Below are 18,563 nucleotides of genomic sequence, written 5' to 3'. Positions count from 1 at the left end.
GTGGTACCTATTTATCTACTTGCACTTTGACGTGCTTTTGAACTCCTAGGTTGGCAGGAGCTGGGACCGAGCAACAGGAGCCCACCTCGTCATGGGGATTCAAACCGCCGACCTAGGCTCTGTGGTTTAACCCACAACGCCACCTGCGTCCCCATGTATATGTCCCTCATATAAAAGCCATGACTTATTGTCTACACCTGACTTTTATCCAGTTGAATATTAAATTAATGTCCTTTCCTCTCCTGGGGCTGGAGCTGTTGCTTTACAACAGGGTTTTTACTTGTGTGGTTTCTTGTTCATTGATGCCTAGGGTCTCTTCCACTATTCTTACTCCATATTGTGGAGTTTTCTGAAAACTGAAACTGAAATGGAAGTGACTCTGTATTAGGGTCACTTGCTTGTGGTCAAAAGCCTTGCTCAACCAACAACTACAGTCGTACCTTGGCTCTCGAATGCCTTGGCTCCTGAACAAATCGGCTCCCGAACGATTGAAACCTAGAAGTGAGTGTTTCGGGTTTTGAACGATTTTCAGAAGCTGGACGTCCGGCGTGGCTTCCGATTGGCTGCAGAAGCTTCCTGCAGCCAATCAGAAGCTGTGCTTTGGTTTCCAAACGTTTTGGAAGTCAAACGGACTTCCGGAACGGATTCTGTTCAACTTCCAAGGTACAACTGTACAAGCATTTACACACATTCCACTCACGCACGACCGCGTGTGCACGAGGTGCTAGGAAATAATAAAATAAAATAAACATAACCAGCCTCTATTAAAACTTTAAATTAAATTCTACACACACATGACATTTGACTTTCTTTTTTAATGCTAGCATATATTACACAAAGACAGTGGTGCTGGGAGGGAGGTACAAAAGCAGAATCACATCAGGAAAAACAACCCACAGACTTTTAATCCTTACCACTGACCAATACTCATAGAGTACCAAACCTTCCAATTCCAGTATCAGGTCAATGAGAGGAAGAAAAGCTCAGCTCATCTAACTGCCAGGGCTGCAGTGATAAGGAAGTGAAGAATTGTAGTCAAAGAATGGAGGCTCTGTCACTGAAAACGCTGTTATGAAACCATCAGGAAGAACTCAAGGAAAGTGGATTTCTAAAAAGGAAACGCTACAGAAGGGAACACAGGGAAGTTCACTGCAGCCTCTCAGACAATTGAAAGAGCAGCAGCGATTTTTAAAGGTATCAACTCTTGATCTGAAAGTTTATCTGGGGAAAAACGTTTCCAAAAGGAGATGCAACATTCCTCTGCTGCTGTTATAGCAAAGGTGTCGACTCTGTCCACAGGTGTTCAATGTTAAGTGTTGTAGCTGAGAGGAGAGGTGCTTTGTTGAAGAACAGGTGCCCTCAATCCACCAAGCAATCAAGACTGAACCCAAAATTCCTCCGATCATTTGTAGGAATGATTGCACTAGCAACCTGGGATTTAAAGCACAAGCATGAAATTATACTCAATAAATTAAAGACCTCTGTTGAAAACATGTGCTCAAAGATCTCTGTTGAGGCGTTGAGCTTCCGCCATCTCCTCTTCACTATCGTCATCCAAGTTGGTGCCTGACTGTAGCTCCCGGGGCCCAGGGGTGAGACGGAACACAACCGGCGTCTGACGCAATACTGGGTTTGTTTCCTGAAGACCCACAATCCACTTGGCCAAGGTGGCCTGGTCTCCTGCCCCTGCCATACACATGGCAAATACAGGGCCCTCTTCAACTACGGGGAAAGCACAAAGAAGAGCGTCATTATTTTGAAACAGGAAAAGAAAAAAGAAGTGAAAGCAAAGAATCTGAGCAGTGATCTTGCATACATTGTGTAGAACGAGAAGCCCTGCTCAACAACCAGACCTGAGACTCCAAACATCCCTAGCTCTGTTCTTTATCCAGCCCAAATGGCATAGTTACTTTCCTATCTGAGCACCTACCCTTCAAATTAATTCGCCACGTATCACCTCCAGATGTCTCAAGTGTGCTGCCAGGTCACCACCAGGCTGCAACTTCGTCTGGTACAGCTGCTTGAAAAACGTCAATGCAGACGCCGACTCTTTTCTAATATATACTGCTGCAAGACTGTCCCACATTTCTTTGGCAGTTTTCTTATTCCTTATACAGTGGTACCTCGGGTTGCATACGCTTCAGGTTACATACTGTCAGGGCTGCCTCAGGTCCCAGCTCACAAAAGGACCAACGCCAGTTTCTCTTTATATACAGAAGTGTTTATTGCAGTTCATTTTCTGTTTCACAGCCGCGGCGCGCAGCCCTACGTCTGTTACGCTAGACCGTTGAAGTCCCCTCTGAGTCACTCCCTCCCCGGCACCAGTTTAAGACCCTTGCTTTGCTCCACCTCCTTCTTTCCCTCTTCCGCTGGGTCTTCCTGCTCGCCGGAGCTTCGCCCCTCCTGGACTCCTCTGACGCTGATTCCCCGGATTGTTCCCCCTCCCTCCGGCAGGCTTTAGGACCTGGCTCCCAATCCGGGCTCTCTGCTTCCCCGCGCGCCTGTACATTTGAACTTGGCGCGCGCGCCCAGCTCCCAACCTTCCTTCTAATCGTTACACTACTCCCGTCACTGCTCTCCTCCTTTTCCAGGAGGATAGCTGGTTCTGACCTTCCCTCCATTCCCCCCTTCTCCCATGGAGGCGTGGTCAGCCCTGACTCATTTCCTCTCCCTGCTGACGGAGACGTTGCCTCTGACACACGGGAACCGTTGACACATACGCTTCAGGTTACAGACTCCGCTAACCCAGAAACAGTGCTTCAGGTTAAGAACTTTGCTTCAGGATAAGAACAGAAATCTTGCTCTGGCGGCACAGCAGCAGCAGGAGGCCCCATTAGCTAAAGTGGTGCATCAGGTTAAGAACAGTTTCAAGTTAAGAACGGACCTCCGGAATGAATTAAGTACTTAACCCGAGGTACCACTGTATAGACTACTTGCTGGTCACTGACTGCCAAATTAATTATAGCCCTGCCCAATCAAAGACTGTAACAAGACTGTAGCCTCCTGCAGTGCCACATGCATGGGAGTCTGTGCAGAATTTGACCCCATGTTTTCATCAGAGTCAACATAAGATGAGCAGTTGAGCAACTTCAACAGAATACAAAAGGGAGGAATTTGCACGGCTAGCAATAGCTCCTGTTTTCAAGTCCACCACCTCCCAATCCACACCATGTTCCAAGATAATCTCAGAAAATGTTGGCAGCATATGGAAGATTAGCAGATGAAGATGATGGACTTTTCGGAGCTGGCCGACCTGACTGGAAGAGTCCGCGGCCAGAAGGAGGAGGAGTATCAGGAAGAATGGATGAAATTTAAGGACTATTTAGCTAAATATGTAAAGATAACTTAATTGGAAAAGCTTGCAAATAATAGATAGGCTTAGGATTCAAATATGTAAGGATAAGATTTAAGATGTTTAAATTTAAATTAGAAAGAATCAAAGATGTTAAGTGATCAAGTTAATTTTTTGAGAAAATAGATTTTGGAAAACTGTTATAATGATATAAAATGAAATTCAACCAAGGGGATTTGAGGAAGTCACTTAATAATGTTACCAAGATTTAAACAGGATGTATGTATGTCTGTTTGTCTGTTTTGAAATTTTGAAAATCAATTTAAAAATTTGGAAAAAAAAAAGAAAATGTCAGCAACATAAGCTAAAGGTGCCCATTAGACAAATTTGTGCAAAGCACGGCTAGCTGTGATGGTGTTGCAGGTAGTATGACACTGAATACCAGTTGCAAGGACTCACAAGTAGGAGCCCCGCTTGCAGGCTTCCAGTAAGCATCTCATTAAGTCACTTCTGGTCTGATCCAGCGTGGGAAAATTCTTATGGAATGGCCCATATTGTCTCCTGTTACCCTGAAGCGCTTCTACCACATTAATGATTAAAAAAATAATACCCACAAAAACGACATGAACGGCAACTACCTTCATCTATGTCAAATTCGTAATCATCCCAAAGATCCCGTTCCAGATCAATATCCAGGTACATAGGGTAGTAGAAATTCCTTTCTGGGTCAATCACTTCTTCCTTTTGTGAAAAGAAGCAGGGGGAGAGAGACTGTATTACTTTCACAGCCAACAAAATGACCTAGCTGCAAAGAACACTAGCCCTGGCGCTTCGAATTAGCACCCACACCCCAACAAGACATATTCCCTAGAAGAGCAGGATCAGGCCTACTTGTGTATACTATATCCATGCACAGCAGATGCTTCTGAGGATACTACAGCACAGTTAAGAGTGATGTGTTTCTTTCTCATTCACTTCCAATGGTCAACTTGCCCAGCCCAAACCTTACTGACTGGCAGTGCTTGAACTGTCCTTGCTGAAGCTTGTCTAACTCCTCAAATATGCTCTCTCAGTATTCTGTATTAGGAGGGGAGGGAATCTTCCTGCATTAAGCAAACAGCAACTCCCCATTTGCTTTCTCTAGATCACAAGACTTTCCCTTGTTAAACTAAGTTTTCAAAGTCAGGCTCCTTGTTCCTCTTCTGCTCCTGCAAGTGGAAACCCTTCTTTCCCCACACAGCCAAGACTTCTCTGTCTCTTTCTGTTCCTTCCTGCTGCCATATGCACTAACACTTTGGCTGTACTTGCTCCAGTGCATATTCAATGCACATTCCACCATGCAGTGAACACAAATGGAGAGATGGCTGATTAAACAGGGATAGACTTAATAATACAGTATTTGTTTAACGTGTTCAATTTCTGAAAAGTCCCACTGACGATCTTGTCTGGTTCCTTAAATTCAGCAAAAAGCACCCAATACCCAATTTCCTTTAAAGATGCCTCAGGTGAGATTACAACCATTTCTTAAATCCTTTCTAAGCTGCAGAAAGTCTAAAGCACTAGGAATATATTAGCCATTTTATCCATTATCCTCGTACCTACGGGACCGCCTCTCCTGGTATGCCCCACGGAGGACCTTAAGGACCTTAGCAACACCCTAGAGGTCCCGGGCCCTAAGTTAGATTAGCCTCAACCAGAGCCAGGGCCTTCTGAACACTGGCTCCAGCCTGGTGGAATGCTCTGTCTCTTGAGACCAGGGCCCTGCGGGATCTGATATCTTTCCGCAGGGCCTGTAAGACAGAGTTGTTCCACCTGGCCTTTGGCTTACAATCAGTTTGATTCCCTCCCCCTCTTTCTTTTTTCTTTCTCCTCCTATGAAGAGATTGCACCCTAATGTTTTAATATTGTATCTTAATCTTTTAAATTGTATTTTAATCAACTTGTTTTTATTATTGGTTGTTAGCCGCCCTGAGCCCGGTCTTGGCTGGGGAGAGCGGGGTATAAATAAATAAATTATTATTATTATTATTATTATTATTATTATTATTATTATTATTGCTCTGAATCACCAACCTCCCCAACCCACAGACATATCACCATCTCTCCCCCAAAAACAAAATACAAACAGTACTATCCCAGCTCTCTGTTTTCCCAAGGCAAGTTCCTTTTCTGCTGAAGCACTTCAGCATAGTGATCTTACAGGTCCTCCAACAGGCCTTCAAAGGGGAGTTGGGAGAAAGGACAGGCCATTTACCCTTTCTCCTCGAGGCAACAGCTCTGCCCTGAGCACATAGTAATAAACACATGTCTCCTTCAGCCACAAGCGGAAGGGGCCTTCAACAAAAACAGGCCTGTCTGTATTGTGGTGAGCCAGGAGCGACTGCTGGTCAGGGCTCTGGATTCCTAAAAGGGGAAAAGTATAGATAAAGGAAATGGTTATAAACCAATGGTTAGGTATCACAGTCATATCAAAAATAATGCTTGAAAAGGACATGGTTTCACTGGAGGGAAAGGTGGATCTGATATGCACATCTGTTATGAACTAAACAATAGCAGAGAGTCACCAAATGGCTTTTTTGTGGTTTTGTTTCTGATGAAGAATGGAAAGCAGGGAGATGGAAGCAGAAGCCAAGGAACTTAGGCAGCACTCCTACAGGTCAAAGGGTGGGATTTATAGACCCAGGACTCTTAAAACTATTTCCACCATTAACCAAACGCTGGACCCATCCCTCCCTTTGGGGTTCTTTACCATGCTTACTGTTGCTAAAGTATTCTGGTAGGCCAAGTATTGTAGTTTGAAGAAATTTTGTAAACTTACTTTTTTCCCTCTTTAACACAGCACTTTTGCAATAGAATGAAAGAACAATACCCCCATCTCTCTCCCCCCCCAACTGTCTATGACAAAAATGTCTCACACCAAACGTAAACGAACTGCGAAAAAAGCTATGAATTGAAAGTGGAGACAACAGAGGCACTGGTCCCCGTTTATCTGTTTGCTTTGTAACACAAAAACCCCCAATAAAAACTAATTTAAAAAACAGACAGCACTTTTGCCATCACACAAAATGTTGTATTCACTTGGGTTTTTGTTCCTAGTTCAGTGGGAGAAGAGTAGTCGCTGAGATAGCTAAAAAACTTAGAAGGATTTCCCCAAGCGTTAAGTTGTCTAATGTCATAGCAGTAAGAAGTGGAGACATGGGATGCATGTAATATTCTATGATGATCATCTTGGCTGTGAGACTTGGAATGCCTGTTCCCTGCCTTGCTGGCCTTTTCCCACCTGGTCTGGGAGGATGTGGCTCTGACTCCAACTACAAAAGCTGAGACTGCTGAAGAGGCCAGAGACCCTTTTGACTGTCTCTCAGATCATTGAGCCTCAGCTTCCACAGACCCCATCAACCTCCACTGGCAGGAATGGCAGCAGCAGCAGCAGCAGCAGCAGCAGCAGCAGCAGCAGCAGCTATGTTCTATGCTTATAATACTTTATTCTCTTGCTAATTATGCTGTTTTAAATGTGCATTTTATATCTGATTTCTTTTGATAATGTTTTCTTTTGAAATGTTTAAGATAAAATTTATTGCTAACTTTGCAGCATTAAATGTGCATTCTGTAGTTGACCTCTTTTGTAATGTTTTATTTTGAAATCTTTAAGATAATATTTTAGCTTCCTGTTAAATTAGGTTGCTTTGAATGTGCACTTGACTTTCTTCAGTAAAGTTTTGTTCTGGGTTTTTTTATTTGATGTTTTAATGTAGGTTGCAAACTGCTGAGATTTAAAAAAAAACTATAAAGTGATACAGAAATGAAATAAATAATGATAATTCTAAAGTTGATTTATTACCCTCCCACGCTTTGGAATTTCATGCCCTTCAAGATACAGAAGTCACTCAGTGCATAAAAGGATATCACACAGCCCTAGGAGTCAGGTGAGAGTCTGTATGAAGACAACAGGCAACACTTGGGCTGGTCCACCCTTTGTTCCATTCTGAGTTAAATATTAAGGTAGCACAATTCACTAAAACTCTGTCAAAAATGTATAAGATATTGTTGGAATGGCATACGAAAGATGAAGAGGTTAAATCGGTAATGATACAGTGGGCCAAAGATTTTGGGTATAATATTCAATTTGATGAATGGGAAAAATTGTGGAAAGAGAATATAAAATTTTCTGCATGCACGGCACTGAAAGAAAATGTTATGAAAATGTTTTACAGATGGTACATCACACCTGTAAAGTTAGCAAAGATGTATAAGACGTGTAACAAATGTTGGAAATGTAAAGAAAAAGAAGGGACGTTCTTTCATGTGCGGTGGGAATGTAAGAAAGTGAAAAGCTTTTGGGAAATGATATACAATGAAATGAAAAAAATGTTAAGATATACTTTTGCAAAAAAAAACCGGAGGCTTTTCTTTTAGGGATCTTAGGAAAGGACATAAGAAGAAAAGACTGTAAACTCTTTCAATATGCAGCAACGGCAGCCAGAATCTTGTTGGCCCAGAAATGGAAGCAAGAGGAAATACCGACGATAGAAGAATGGAGACTGAAATTGACAGATTATGCGGAATTGGACAAATTAACTGGGAAAATCAGATACACCAAAGACCAAAAGTTCATCGAAGACTGGGGAAAGTTCGTAGATTATCTGAAAAACGTATGTGGCGTGAACACAACGCTAGTGGGATTTCAAGAGGCACTGTAAAAATAGAGAAGTATTGTTAATATGAAATAGTGGGGGAAGGGAGGTATAATGGCAATACGAAAGAAGGGAATGTGTAATTAAAGTTATAAATATGGATGATTATCAGAGACGCTGAAGGAAGTTCAAAAAAGGAGATAATTTGTTGTATTTTGGATAGAAATGTATAATTGTATGGAAAATCAATAAAATTTATTATTATTTTTTAAAAAGGTAGCACAATTCACACCAGAAACACCTGCTCTTTACAACCCTGTTCAACCGAAGCATACCATAGCCCTATGAGGGCATCCATTTCTGCCCCCTTTATAGCTTGCCTGCTCCCTTCAGCTCCAGAACACAGCGATTATCCACTCAACATAAAGGAATAATGCAAAGGGGTTAAGTACCTACAATATGCGGGTGGTCAATTGTCTTTCCAGAGTCCAAAATCTCCGAATGAGGCAGCTGAAAACATCAAGATAGCTTTATTATTAATTGGCCATTTCCTTCCCCAGCCAAGAACCGCCCCCCCCCCCCCGCCGAAACCAGGAATTATACAAACAGTCTGCCCTCACTGCTCTAACAAATCAAGTGTTTAACAGCCAAACCCCAAGCTTACGAGCTCTAAATTAACAGAGACATTTTTAAAACTTCTAATTCTGCAGTGAAGAGGAGGGTGGGAATTCCACCGCCTATCCAGCAGAAATACAGCCAGGTATTTTGTGGTTAGGGATGTGGAAATATCAGAAGAGTGGGTTAAGCACACACTATAGTGAGGCTTCAAAGTCAGTACGAAACAGGAAAACCTAAAAACACAAGTCATCCAATGTGTTTAAAAATAAAATAAAATATTAATTTAATTTATATACATCAAGAGATCCCAGGGTGGTTCACAGAATAAAATACAGAGATATATAATTAAATTTAACATTTTTTTAAAAAAAATCAGTGCCTAAGACTTCAGTTTCTTGACACTCATTGAATGGAGCAGGTTTATTTCTTACTAAGAAAGCAGGGGAAGAGGAATACTGGCTGCATGGCTTTCCTTACCCCTTTGTAAGCAGACTGACAAGAAACTTTTTTAAAAAAAACAAAACCACAAACATTCTCACACAACTCCTTTGGGAATCTGTGCAAAACATTAAGAGGAACGTGCTTCAAATAAAAGGTGTCAACTAGAGAAAGCCTAACCAACCCTTTTGAAATAACGTGTTCAAGTCTCACTGGTTTCAATGTGATGCAAACACACAGCATTTTTTTTCCCCGGGAGGGAGAAACAAGACATAGACTTCTTCGCCAAGATACTTTTTGCAAATGCTTCCTCAATATTTATTTTTTCAAATTTAGTGCCCAAAGGGCTGGACCTGCACTATTGGCCTGGTAGACCACAAATGCCAAAGGTCTGCCCAAGTTTAAGGAATCCAGCTACACAGAAAGAGATGGGGATGTAGTTATTACAAAACGCCAAGATCCCTACTCGCAAGATTCTTTGTTTTCCTATTACAGAATTCGGAAGCACTGGCACACAATTTTAGGGACACCTGATCCAAAGGCACCAGGGCTGGAATGAGATGAGCTGATACAGCTTTCCGTTCTTCCCTCCCATCATTTCAGGCTGCAGAGGAGAGGGTCTCTTGCACTGCCAGGATCTCAGAGTGCCTCAACCTACCTGATATACAGTAACCTTGCCATCCAAGTCAGCTGCAATTCTCTGCAGGCCCAGCCTTGCCAGGTCTACAGGGTCCTTTGGCAGAGGATCTGGAACTGGGTGAGGGTTGACGTGCTTGAATTTAGGAAACCAGTACATGATCCTCTGGTATTTCCTCACCGGGTGGCTCTTGTCCCCAAAGATCCGGAGGAGCAGAAGCTTTGTCTCCTTGTTCGGCATGATACCTTCAGAGCAAGAGGAATGACAAGACTGTGATGAGTGTGGCAGGATCTCCTTTCCCCACCCACGAAATATGACTCCAAGTGTCTGGACCCCGGACTGGAGGCTGTACTTAGCGATTCAGCGGGGGACCATTTTAATTGGTGAAGCTGCAACTTAAGGGCACATGCTCTATACTGCTTGGTCCTTCAGAGCTCACTATGAGACACAAGCGCCACGTCCCCACCACTCTCGCCCCATAATGTTCCAGTCCCACACATTAACAGTATAAAGAATTACACTGGGCTATGGAGACTTTGCGCCTGCCCATTAGGGGAAATAGAAAGCCTCGAACATATGTTTTTTCAGATGTCCTTTTTATGTTGAGATTCTTAGAGACACCATTGATCCTTTGCTGAAGAGGCTCGCCGATCTTTCAGACAAGTCCAAACTTAATTCTCCCCTCTTAGGCAAAGATCATAAGATGACCTGGCTGGTAGCCAGATTCTACGCCCAGATTTGTAGGCACAGATAATCCTCTGGAATAAAATAGCTTGCTAGGAAAATGCTGAAGTCGCCCTTTGGGGTGCCTCAGGGTCAATTTTTTATGGTAGCCCAAATCTGTATGTATGTATATATCTCAATTTTAACTCATGAACTATTGCTGCAATTTGCTCCAATTGTATATTTTATCTTTATGAGCGCTGTTTTTATTGTGTTATGTTATGTGAGCATCTACTGAGAGTAGACTCACTGGGCCATGTGTGGTTCCCATACCATCACACTATGTTGTCCACAATCCCTCCAAAGTAAAAAGATGGGACTCCTTCAAGTGGAGGAAAATCTCTCTGCTAAGTTCTCCAGCTATGTTTGTTCGGGTGGCAGTGTTTGACACTAGTTCAGCAGGCTCTGCTGATTATTTAGAAAACCTACGTGGCATTTTGAAAATATTTATGATCACTCTAGAAGAAGAAGAGTTTGGATTTGATATCCCGCCTTTCACTCCCTTTAAGGAGTCTCAAAGCGGCTAACATTCTCCTTTCCCTTCCTCTCCCACAATAAACACTCTGTGAGGTGAGTGGGGCTGAGAGACTTCAGAGAAGTGTGACTAGCCCAAGGTCACCCAGCAGCTGCATGTGGAGGAGCGGGGAAGCGAACCCGGTTCCCCAGATTATGAGACTACCGCTCTTAACCACCACACCACACTGGCTCTCTAGGCTGATGGAAAGGTCCATGCTTTCATCATTTAAGGGACTTATATGTCCTCACCATCCCTGACTTTTTTCTTTTTAATTTTTTTAATTTTATTGGAATTTTATTTACAACATAACACAAACCCCACCCACCCACCCAAATACACAAATCCACCCTCATTAAACGTGAACATAACATACAGTGAGCATAACATACAACAATACAAACAACCAAATAAAAGACTTCCTTTATCCTGTATCTGGCCTCCTTATTTACTTCTTATAAACTGTTTCCTTTATGAATAATTATTAAGATTTTTCTAATTATAACTTAAATATCCACAAAGTCTCCTGCAGACATTAATTGAAACAAGTCCAGGTATGTATTTTAGGGAACTGTTTTGTGAAGTAGTCTCTGCATTTCCCCCATGCTTTTTGAAACTCTTGTCTAGTGTGATCTCTAATTGCCACTGTTAATCTACATCCCTGACTTTTCCACCCTTTGTATCCCATTTCCCCACTACTTAGCCCTCAGGGTCATTCAGAGTATCAAACAGAAATAAATAAAATCCAAGTACTACCAAAAATAATACTGATTTGCTAACCAGATAATTGTCAGGAGTAACAAGAAGAAACTAGATGAGGAGATAACTGTTTCTTTTATAGGACTAGTAAAGGGTAGCTTTGAGATGTGCATAATTATTCATCATAAATTCAGAATGTATACATAATTTAAAATGTATATCCCTTCACTAATAGCTCCCTTCCCACAATGTGTTGACAATATTTGAGATTCGTGCAACACAAAACTATTGCTGAGTTCTTCAACTAAGTCCTAGGAGTCTTAAACGCTGATCACAGAACAAACAGCTATTCTATCTTGAAAAGACATCTGAAGGCAAGGCTGTTTAGGGAAGTTTTTAATATTTAATGCTGTATTGTTTTTAGCACCCGATTGGGAGCCGACCAGAGTGGCTGGGGAAACTCAGCCAGATGGGTGGGGTATTAATAATAATAATAATAATAATAATTATTATTATTATTATTATTAGTCCGTATAGTTAAAGTTATGGCTTTCCCAGTAGTGATGTATGGAAGTGAGAGCTGGTCCATAAAGAAGGCTGATTGCCGAAGAATTGATGCTTTTGAATTATGGTGCTGGAGGAGACTCTTGAGAGTCCCATGGACTGCAAGAAGATCAAACCTCTCCATTCTTAAGGAAATCAGCCCTGAGTGCTTACTGGAAGGACAGATCCTGAAGCTGAGGCTCCAATACTTTGGCCACCTCATGAGAAGAGAAGACTCCCTGGAAAAGACCCTGATGTTGGGAAAGATGGAGGGCACAAGGAGAAGGGGATGACAGAGGACGAGATGGTTGGACAGTGTTCTCGAAGCTACCAGCATGAGTTTGACCAAACTGCGGGAGGCAGTGGAAGACAGGAGTGCCTGGCGTGCTCTGGTTCGTGGGGTCATGAAGAGTCGGACACGACTAAATGACGAAACAACAACAACATTATTATTAACACACCCCTTGGAAACTACTGACGTTCTTGCATGCCTACCATAGGTCTCCATCTGCTCAAGCACCTGGACACCACACTCCTGTTGTCGAGGGTAGTGATTGAACATCCTCTGGATGAAATTGCGAGGCACAAATACCTCCTTGGGGAAGACATCCAAGATTTTGTTGTAGACATTGATGTCCTTCTCTACCCCATACTCCGGCATCTTCTTCAGCGCTGCATAGATGAATTCCACGTGACCCCTGTGGCGAATGTCCCGCTTGCAGAAGATGTCCACAGCTTCCTGAAACGTGGCTTTAGTCTTTGCAGTTTCAGTGGTGCTCTCAAAGATATCTTCAACAGTCATCAAGGCTCGTTGGGTAGATTCTTTGTCATTGTTTCCATCGCCCTTCGAAGGGGTGGTAGTGCCAAGTGCTGTGCTTCCCTGGATGCTCCTCACTGTACCCAACCTGAAGTTCTAAGAAAGAGAAACAAACAAAGGGCTTAGCCACACTTACCTTTCCTCCATGCAGGGTGGATTTGATTTAAACCAAATCGTTTTAAATCACGATTTAAATCACTAGTCAGTAAGATTTGATTATAATCTTCTTTTTTAACAGGAAGACTCATTCTTGCTGGTATAATCATAATATGATGAAGGTTTCATTTTTGGAATAATAAATTTTCAGAGTAGTTTTTACAGTTATAGCAAAAATTACTGATTTGGTTATACAATTAGAAAGACATTGACAGATAATTATGAAATTATTGTGAGGTTTAATAACTGTTTATATTTGGACAACTTTTCAGCTGTCTTTTATTGGAAGGAGAAAAATAATCATTTCCTTAATAATAATTTAAACCATTTATTTAACTAAAACAGTAACATTATAGCAGATGTATCCATGTTTGTTAACTGATGTGGTTAAATGATTTAAAAAAAAAAAACCTTAAGAGTTTTAGCACCCATGAAAAACTTTTTTAAAATCCTTATTTCCTGATGAATTGCATTTGGACTATAATGTAACTTAAATAGAAAATTATCTTTAGAAAGATTTTCCCTCCAAAAGCATTTTATTTTAAAAATCCAATTTAAATAAATAAATAAATAAAAAATCTCATTTATTTATTTTAAAAAATCATTTATTTTTATCCACCCTGCTTTCCAGGCACGATTCACACTTTAAAGTTTCAATGTCTGAGTGCTTTGTTTGGGGTTTTTTTTTGTTTTTGCTTTGCTCTTTTTTTTTCCTCCCTGTGAAAACCCACTCTTTACCACTGAATCAGAGCAAACAGCAATCCAAAGTAAACCTGCATTGCTGTTTGTTGTGCTTCAGCTTTAAAGAGCGGGTTTTAGTGGGGAAACCTCCAGGGCAGAAAAAAGAGCACTCAGAAACTGAGCTTAAAAGTGCAGACCTGTGTCTAGAAAGCGAGGACAAAAGGGAAGTGTGGATAAGTCCAAAGAATTATGAGTCGGGAAACTTCACAGAATGACAGGCATCAGACCCCAAACAATTTAACCCAGAACCTAGGAACAGGCACAGATCTCTGTGAATCTGAAGTATACCTTCAAGAAGGCAAAAGAGAACTGCTTAGATACACTTTTACCTGGAGACAGTCGCTTCTCAGAAGCTGTTGGAGCTCTCTCTTAGAAGCAGCCTTCATCAGCAGAGTGGCCCTTCCAGCAGAGAGCTTCTGGGCCAGCAGTAACGTCCACAAGCAGTTCATGGCGGCAGCCTGTCTTTCCCGAACTGGGCAGCAAAATACAGCAAAATGCTGCTTCTGGCAAAATGCTACAGCTCACGTCCATCAGCTACACCTGAAACACAGAGTTTGGGAAGGACAGAAATCTGCTCAGTGTCAGAGATCATAGGATAAGAAAGTTACTGGGATATGTGGAAGACACAAGACCTACCCACTTTGGAAGAATGGCAGATGAAGCTGATTGACTGTATGGGACTTGCAGAAATGACTGGCAGAATCCGGGACCAGGGAGAAGAGTCGGCAGAAGAAGATTGGAAAAAATTTAAGGACTATTTACAAAAATATTATAAAATTAAGGAATGTTGAATGATGCTGGATTGAAATTAAGTGGTTTCAAGCTGTAACTATGATAAAACGACTTTCTTTTTGTAAGTAAGAACTTAAAGCTATAATAATCTAAGATGTTGAGATAAGGATTTGCTGTACAAACAACTTAAACTGGGTATACAAGAAGGGGAGGTATGAGGAGGTCGGGGAAATAATTAATAAGAAAATAAGGTGTGAAATTTAAGTGTTTTTAATATTTTTATGTTTGTTTTTTCTTTTGTTTGCAAAAAAATTGAAATTTTAATAAATATCTTTTTTTTAAAAAAAAAGAAAGTTACTGGGATATGAACTTTCTTTTATTCTCATTTACCACAGTTACAGAGCTAGACTACATTCTGTTATGACAACATGCCAGCCCCCAACATGTACAAAACTTTCCCATCTGATATGCACCCCTTTAAACATGTCAAGTGTAAACAGGTGTAGGTAGCTTGATACATTAGGCACCTTACAATATGATACGATATCTTTATTGTCATTGTCCCATACAGAACAATGAAATTGAAAATCTACACAAGACATTCAAAAACCCCTAAAAACTCTGAAACCCCATTTTAAAATACAATATTCTCCTATAAGGTAAAGGGGCCCCTGACCATTAGGTCCAGTCGTGGCCGACTCTGGGGTTGCGGCGTTCATCTCGCTTTATTGGCCAAGGGAGCCAGTGTACAGCTTCCAGGTTATGTGGCCAGCATGACTAAGCCGCTTCTGGCGAACCAGAGCAGCACACGGAAACGCCGTTTACCTTCCTGCCAGAGTGGTATCTATTTATCTACTTGCACTTTGACGTGCTTTCAAACTGCTAGGTTGGCAGGAGCAGGGACCGAGCAACAGGAGCTCACCCCATCGCGGGGATTCGAACCGCCAACCTTCTGATCGGCAAGTCCTAGTCTCTGTGGTTTAACTCACAGCACCACCCGCGTCCCAATATGCTCCTATAGAGACTCCTTATACTGAGTTTAAAACCAGAATTGCATTTGGGTAGAAACTGTTTCTCAGACGGCTAGTCCTAGTCTTTATAACCCTGTACCTTCTTCCAGAAGGCAGAAGCTGAAAGAGATCATTGGGTGTGCACTATCTCTGCAGCTTTCTTATGGCATCTGGAAGCACAGATTTGATCCAAGGTGGGAAGAGTGCACCCAATTATTCTCTCTGCAGTCTTTACAACCCTGGACAGCGTTGTTTTTCCCCTGGCCGTGCAGCTCCCAAACCACACACACAGACCATAAGTTAATACACTCTCCTCAGTACAATGGTAAAATGCCATCAACAGGTCATTTGAGAGATTGTTTTTCTTCTTGGTAGAAGACAGCTGGAATTCATTAGTGTACTATACACATCCAAAGCTAACTGGGGCAAACATTTATTTACCTTCCTACCTCCCCTTAGCTCCTGAGAGGAGCCACAGGGCATTCACAGGCCAAGTTAGATAATATGAGAAAGCAACCGCAGGCATATTGAAATACAGTTAAATAGCTCCTACCGTTATCATTACCCTTCCATTTACAGGCCAGTCTAAACTCAGCCCCCCACAACTTTGGGTTCCCCACATGTCGTCGGATGACAGCTCCCACCATCCCTGACTATCCTGCTATCTGGGGGTGATGGGAGATGGAAGTCCAAAACCACTTGGAGGACCCCAAGATTGAGAAAGGCTGGTCTTCACTTGTGCAAGGCAATCGACCACTATTCTCATTTTAAAAACCGGACTATTGAGACTTGAGGTCAGATTCTGCGGGAGGGCTGCCACATACGAGGGGGATTCGAAGCCGCTGCAACACACGTGATCACAAACACGTGTTTGACATTCACACATTACTTTAAAAAAACGAACCCCAACAACCCGGTAACGACATGCTAGGACATAATCTATGGGGATAACCGCCACGGCTGTCAATTATTCGGAGCTTCCTGCTTTCTCCTTCCCCGGAGCCACCCCCCTACCCAGTAGCCCCTCACCCACAACTGACCTCCCTTACCGGGCAGCGCCATCTTGAAACCTCTCCGCGTGACGTAGCCTTCGCAAGCTGCCCAATCAGTGGGGAGAGGGCGGGGCCTCGCCCTCAAGCTCCTCCCTGAACGAAGCGGCTGGTTCGCGGCGCATCAGAGGCGAGCGAGCGGCGAAATCTGGGTTCCTTAGGACCTGCGCGGTCGGCGGTGCTGCCCCGCGCGCCGAATCCGAAGGGGTCCCAATTCAGTGGCGGCAAGATACCCCTGCGCCTTTCCCGCAAGGTGCATGCAAGGCGGGAAGCCAGCAGCTGATGCCGGGTTAGCGATGGGGGGAAGACGTTCCCAGTGCTGGTTTGCGCCCCAGTCCAGGCTAACTATTTGCACGCACACGAACTTCGCCCCCCCAAAATGGCTAAAATCCGGTATCCTGTTGTTTAGTCGTTTAGTCGTGTCTGACTCTTCGTGACCCCCTGGACCAGAGCACGCCAGGGCCAGGCACTCCTGTCTTCCACTGCCTCCCGCAGTTTGGTCAGACTCAAGTTTGTAGCTTCGAGAACACTGTCCCACCATCTCGTCCTCTGTCGTCCCCTTCTCCTTGTGCCCTCCATCTTTCCCAACATCAGGGTCTTTTCCAGGGAGTCTTCTCTTCTCATGACGTGGCCAAAGTATTGGAGCCTCAGCTTCAGGATCTGTCCTTCCAGTGAGCACTCAGGGCTGATTTCCTTCAGAATGGAGAGGTTTGATCTTCTTGCAGTCCGTGGGACTCTCAAGAGTCTCCTCCAGCACCATAATTCAAAAGCATCAATTCTTCGGCGATCAGCCTTCTTTATGGTCCAGCTCTCACTTCCACACATCACTACTGGGAAAACCATAGCTTTAACTATATGGGCCTTTGTTGGCAAGGTGATGTCTCTGCTTTTTAAGATGCTGTCTAGGTTTGTCATTGCTTTTCTCCCAAGAAGCAGGCGTCTTTTAATTTCGTGACTGCGCCCTAGTCCAGACTAACTATTTGCACGCACACAAACTTCACCCCCCAAAAATGGCTAACTTAGGGGGGAAAGATGACAATCACGAAACTGGACAGCTCTCCACTTACTTTAAATTGCAATCACAAGTAATGAAACAATCTTTGACTACTTTTCTCAAATACTACAAAAGAAAACGTTTTCGTGCGCAAACATTTCGAACAATCTTGCGAATGTTAGTGTTAAAATGTAAAGTCTCTGAAAAGTTCTGATTTCAGGCATTTCCCTTTGCAAATTTTGTCACCAATTCCTTCAGGTGTGTTCCTTCCTTCACAGGGTATGTTCCAAGTTCTCCAAGCCAGCTGGTCTCTTTCACAACATTGTTGAGTGTATGTAAGTTTTATAACCCCCGACTGAGAAATGGATAACTCAAACTGGGGATACAAGCTGACACCCCAAAATCCAACTTTGTATGATAGAAAACACTTCTCCGGAAAAGGGTCTTTAAAAAAAATGGACCTTTCCTTTCTAATAATAATAATAATAATAATATTTTATATATATATATCCCACCCTCCCCAGCCGAAGCTGGGCTCATTATCTCATTTGTTAAGTTATTTTGGCCATTGAGGCATGGCTGGCCCAATGCATTTTGGCACCTGAGATTGGCCCTACCAGCACCACCAGGGAAGAAGGGGTGACTGAAGATCTACACCAGGAATAAAGGGCAGTACAGTTATACTCGGCCTCGGTCCAGTATACCTGCTGAAGGAGCGTCTCCACCTCCATTGTTCTGCCCAGACACTGAGGTCCAGCTCTGAGGGCCTTCTGGCGGTTCCCTTGATGTGAGAAGTGAAGTTACAGGGAACCAGGCAGAGGGCCTTCTCGGTAGTGGCACCCGCCCTGTGGAACATCCTTCCACCAGATGTCAAAGAGAAAAATACCGTAACTACCAAACTTTTAGAAGACACCTGAAGGCAGCCCTGTTTAGGGAAGCTTTTAATGTTTAATAGGTTATTGTATT

The 18,563-nt window shown here is 42.9% G+C and overlaps 1 protein-coding gene across 4 annotated transcripts; it reads right to left on the bottom strand.

Moving 5' to 3' along the window:
* Positions 1 to 795: 795 nt before the first annotated feature.
* ECSIT (ECSIT signaling integrator) lies at positions 796 to 16,663 on the bottom strand. Of its 4 annotated transcripts, none has more exons than XM_083483116.1 (8): positions 16,595 to 16,663; positions 14,142 to 14,352; positions 12,594 to 13,011; positions 9,641 to 9,864; positions 8,379 to 8,436; positions 5,547 to 5,695; positions 3,931 to 4,033; positions 796 to 1,722 (listed from the first exon to the last, which is right to left on the bottom strand). In XM_083483116.1, the coding sequence occupies exons 2-8, from the start codon at positions 14,259 to 14,261 to the stop codon at positions 1,499 to 1,501; spliced, it is 1,296 nt and encodes a 431-aa protein (XP_083339242.1). In that variant the 5' UTR covers positions 14,262 to 14,352; positions 16,595 to 16,663; the 3' UTR covers positions 796 to 1,498. The 4 variants fall into 4 exon arrangements, with proteins under 4 accessions (XP_083339242.1, XP_083339243.1, XP_083339241.1 ...); XM_083483117.1 differs by having other exon boundaries at positions 16,604 to 16,659; XM_083483115.1 differs by having other exon boundaries at positions 14,142 to 14,386; positions 16,591 to 16,609.
* Positions 16,664 to 18,563: the final 1,900 nt, after the last annotated feature.

The sequence above is a fragment of the Podarcis liolepis genome (assembly GCF_965112155.1).
Source record: "Podarcis liolepis genome assembly, chromosome: 17".
Taxonomy (NCBI): Eukaryota; Metazoa; Chordata; class Lepidosauria; order Squamata; family Lacertidae; genus Podarcis; species Podarcis liolepis.
This window is presented reverse-complemented; position numbering and strand designations above follow the sequence as displayed.

Coding starts and splice junctions, on each gene's coding strand:
- ECSIT (XM_083483116.1), bottom strand. CDS start 14,261: ATGAACTGCTTGTGGACGTTACTGCTGGCCCAGAAGCTCTCTGCTGGA. Junction 9,865..12,593: donor TGAGCAGATGGAGACCTATG/GTAGGCATGCAA, acceptor CTTGCTCTGAAG/GTATCATGCCGAACAAGGAG. Junction 5,696..8,378: donor TGACCACCCGCATATTGTAG/GTACTTAACCCC, acceptor TTCCCCTTTTAG/GAATCCAGAGCCCTGACCAG.